General features: G+C 46.0%; 1 protein-coding gene across 1 annotated transcript in view; it reads left to right on the top strand.

The window, feature by feature from the left end:
- The first annotated feature begins 1,262 nt into the window (after positions 1 to 1,262).
- ABHD3 (abhydrolase domain containing 3) overlaps positions 1,263 to 4,502 on the top strand; it is a 63,412-nt gene continuing 60,172 nt past the window's right edge. Inside the window, exons 1-3 of the mRNA XM_012652087.1 lie at positions 1,263 to 1,535; positions 1,985 to 2,148; positions 3,205 to 3,387. Coding sequence (XP_012507541.1) covers positions 1,374 to 1,535; positions 1,985 to 2,148; positions 3,205 to 3,387 — 509 coding nt within the window. The 5' untranslated portion in view covers positions 1,263 to 1,373. The remainder of the gene's footprint in view (positions 1,536 to 1,984; positions 2,149 to 3,204; positions 3,388 to 4,502) is intronic.

Below are 4,502 nucleotides of genomic sequence, written 5' to 3'. Positions count from 1 at the left end.
AATTATTCTGGGCACTGGCAAACATCAAATAGCAATGACCAAATTAAAGCCAAATAAGCTAGGCCGGGCGCGGTGGCTCATGCCTGTAATCCTAGCTCTCTGGGAGGCCGAGGCGGGCAGATTGTTTGAGCTCAGGAGTTCGAAACCAGCCTGAGCAAGAGTGAGACCCCGTCTCTACTAAAAATAGAAAGAAATTAATCGGACAACTAAAAATATATAGGAAAAAATTAGCCGGGCATGGTGGCGCATGCCTGTAGTCCCAGCTACTCGGGAGGCTGAGGCAGGAGGATCGCTTGAGCCTGGGAGTTTGAGGTTGCTGTGAGCTAGGATGACGCCACAGCACTCTAGCCCAGGCAACACAGTGAGACCCTGTCTCAAAAAAAAAAAATAAAGCCAAATAAGCTGCTCACTTTGAACCCATCCCTTTCCCCATCACTAAATTAAATCATTAATTTACAATCCTGTGGAATTTTTCATAGTCTAGGCAGGCCCTTACCTTCTTTCTTTTGCCTGTTTAAGTCTTGCGACTCTTGGTACCTCTGGGGAGAGGGGGAGAGTTCATAATGACAGATTGTTAAATCTTCTAACCCTTTCAGATTCTTATAAGTATCTTCTGACTTTTGTCACATTGCCATAAATAAGCCCAGGAGAACCTACTTCATAAATGGTTTCTTGTCTGTGCCTTAGGTAATTGGTGCGAATCCTTAAGTCTATAAATTCAAAGCATTAATGAACCGCAAATAGACTTAAGGTTATTGAATCCTGGTTCCTATTCTTGACCTTCTCATTTAAGTCCCACTTAGCTACTAAAAAGATTCACAGAGAGATTTAAAGTTAAGTATAAACGTCCTCACTGTTGAATGAAATATTTTTTCTTTTGATAGTCTTTGGGGACAACACAAACTCCTGGAAGATGTAGGATTCTTTCACCCACACAGTGCAAAAATATATCTAACATATCTTTGGCATTAACTCCCCAAATCCTAGAATCCGAAGCATATTCCCCGGGCGCCCTAAACTGCTAGTTGACGGAGACCCGCCGCCCAGCAGAATCATTCAAGGTCACGGGAGCAGCCGGAACCAGCGCGTCCCGGCCTGTTTCCTTCTCCGAAGTCGGCTCACGCTCTGTCCCCACTCCTGGGGCTCACCCCAGACGACTGCGACCGGGCGGGGAGACCCCAGCCAGCGTGCCAGGTGGCGGGGCTTGGAACCGCGCCTCTGGAAGGTTCCTGAGCGGCTGGCGGCGGGGGCGGCGCCGGGAGGCCGGGGCGGGCCTCCCCGGCCGCTCGGCCGCGCCCGTTGGCGGAAGCCGCGCTCCGCCCCGCGGGAGATGCGCTGGTGGAAGGTCGGCGGCGGCGCCGCGCTCCCCGGCCATGCAGTCCTTAGCCATGGACCTGCGGATGCTCTCCCGGGAGCTCTCCCTCTACCTGGAGCACCAAGTCCGGGTTGGCTTCTTCGGCTCGGGGGTGGGCTTATCCCTGATCCTGGGCTTCAGCGTCGCGTACGCCTGCTACTACCTGAGCAGCATTGCCAAGGTGAGCCGGGCGCGGCGGGGCGCGAGGCTGCCGCTGGCAGGGCGGGGGGCGGCGGGCGCGAGGCTCCCGAGCGGTGGCGCCTTGAGCGCGCGCCCCTGCCGCCTGCCTGGCGGGTCCCGGCCCGGGGCCTCGGGCCGCTGCCGGGACTCTGCTGACCTCGGCGGGCGCGGCGGCGCTGCCCTGCCACCGATCGTAGTCCCAGCCGCGCACTCGGCGGCGCTGTAGCAGTTTGAGAAAGACTTCCTTATCTCAACTCGCGCCCTCCCCGCGAGGGATTTCATAAACCACTGTTTCAGTGCGGGGTGGTTGTGAACGACTTGCGTCAGCCTCCCAGGGATGTTATCGGAGGGCATGCTCGCGCGAGGGGCAAGTCTGTGCCGGTTTCTGTTCACGGTTGGCAGAAACTTTCCTCTGTTCTGGACCCTTCCCTGATACGGCTTTCCCTTCAGAAACCCCAGTTAGTGACGGGCGCTGAGAGTTTCAGCCGCTTCCTCCAGGACCACTGTCCGGTGGTGACGGAAACGTACTACCCGACGGTCTGGTGCTGGGAGAGTCGAGGACAGACGCTGCTGAGACCTTTCATCACTTTCAAGCCTCTCGTGCGGTACAGGAAGTAAGTAAATTTCCGTTTTCAGTCATTTCTTCAAAGTCACAGTTTTTTGCGTACTCCCGGTTCTTGGTTCATAGCATCTCTGCTTTAGGAAGCATGCAGAACAGAAAGAAGGCATGAAAATGGAAGGTATGTCCCTGCTCCAACCCAGCTGCAGCTCAGGCATTGCCTTTCCCTTTCCCCCAGCTCCCCGCCCTGATGGAAATGGTTTATTTCTAGAATGAAAGAAGTGTCTGGGGGTTACTGTTTTCCAATTTGTCATGCATCTGTCCCAAGGACCTAGATCCTCTGACGATGTGCACCAATTCATTGCTGTGTAGCACGTCCTGGGGATTGGAGAAGGATGCCAATTAATTTGGATTTTGTGGGATTGACTCTTGGCTAATGACTTCATCTTGGCAAGCAAATGGGTTCTTGATGCTAATCGTCCTTGAGATGTTAAAGATAAGATCCAGAATTTATCAGTAACTAGGAGATTGAAATAGTGCCTGTTATTAATTTCCCTGAGTCATCTACTCCTTCTGGAGTTCCTTTTCTGCCTGGAACTTGCACTGTTTGGGAAAATCCTGTAAGTTCGTAGATACTATGTGAGAAGTACTTTAAATTATTTAAGAAGTAAATTTTCTAACACACTCTGTCGGGAGACTGCGTTATTGAGTGCAAAGAGCTAGAACAGCAATCAGATCAGCATTTTACTTATTCATAATTCCCTGTTGAGTTATTTGAGTGACCTCAATCAAATAAGGGTTAAATGCTGGGTATTTTAGAGTAATGAGAAAATGATTAAGATAAATGTTTGAAGTGCTTTCAAGTTCATTTTTATATACTACCTTTTAGTAAGGTTGCTGGAAATACTTTATGGTACTAATCTTTATAACATCCTAGTGCTGAAGGAAGGTGATATATAGATACACATATGTGTGTGTGTGTTATTGAATGTTGAAAAGAACATTTTTGAGATGACCCAATAATGTCATATATTTATAGAATTAAAACACTAAAATTAAGACATGATTTGAAACACTTAACAAGTAATGTCTTTTGAATTATTCCTTTCAGTGAACTTATTAAAACTGCAGATGGAGGACAGATTTCACTGGACTGGTTTGATAATGATAACAGTACATGTTATATGGATGCCAGCACCAGACCTACTATTTTATTATTGCCCGGCCTCACTGGAACAAGCAAGGAATCGTATATCCTTCATATGATCCATCTCAGTGAAGAATTAGGATACAGGTACCAGTAAAATATTTTTTTTCCGTTTTTCACTCGATTCATTCTAAATGAAGTACTAATGTATCTACATGTTTGTTTCAGAAACACTTAGTATTTCTTGCATGGATTAAGCAATCCCTTAAATTATTATTTTTATCTGCTTCCTCTTTTCCCTCTTTTTCAGGAAGATGCATAACTGAATCATCTCACACGAAGTGGCACTTAGCATAGTAGGCACTCAGCGGATGTAGGTTGAATGAATGAATGAAATTAGAATCACATGAGCATTGATAGAAGCTGCCCACCCCCACCCCCACCCCAGGTCTAACAAGGAGTAGACCCCATTGAAGGGAATGCATTGGAGAACAACAATTACAAACTGAGAGAGTACACAGTGGCCTTCATGTCACACTCTGTATTTGGGCCCTTGGATTCACTAATCTTGTCTCCCTGCCTCAGATCCCAGGTGTAAAAAATATTCAGAATCATCCTTGTAGGTCGTCCTTATTTTTCCAAAGGTGATCTGTGCCTCTTCTGGCCACCTGAATTTGCAGGTGCACATGGCTAGTGTCCGATTAATGATGCCACAGCATTTTTGAGTAACCATTATTCAACTCAGTCACCAGGTACAATTTAATTTTTTGCAAATGACTTAGCAACTTTAAGTTTCAGGTTCAGCTCTAGAATCTTACTTACAGTCATTGTAAAAGGTACTGCTTTTTTGTGCCTTAGTCTTTTTTTAGCTGCTAGTAATTATTGTAACAGAACACTCTGTGAGTTGTATTTAAAGTTACATCTTTTGTTAAACTTATAATACTTGTTTGTTTGAAAAGTTGATGTTGTGTTATTTTAAGAAAAACATTTTGATATAAAGGGAAAAATTCCATAATAGCTAATTCAATTCTAGCAAATTAATCTTCTACAGATATAGCCTGTTTTGTCCACAAAGTGACATTCCATGTTTAAGCACCATCCAGTTAGACGTGAGACTTGGTTCCAAGTTTTTTGCTAAAACTTAGTCATGCTCAGAAAGTACAGAAGATCATAAAGCCTTTTGTACATCTTTAAATTGCTGATTCTAGATTTGGCCTGAGCTGTCTCCCAAGACTTAGAAACTGCTTTTTTTTTTTTTTTTT

This window comes from Propithecus coquereli, unplaced genomic scaffold (assembly GCF_000956105.1).
Source record: "Propithecus coquereli isolate 6110/MARCELLA unplaced genomic scaffold, Pcoq_1.0 Scaffold38, whole genome shotgun sequence".
NCBI classification, from domain to species: domain Eukaryota; kingdom Metazoa; phylum Chordata; class Mammalia; order Primates; family Indriidae; genus Propithecus; species Propithecus coquereli.
This window is presented reverse-complemented; position numbering and strand designations above follow the sequence as displayed.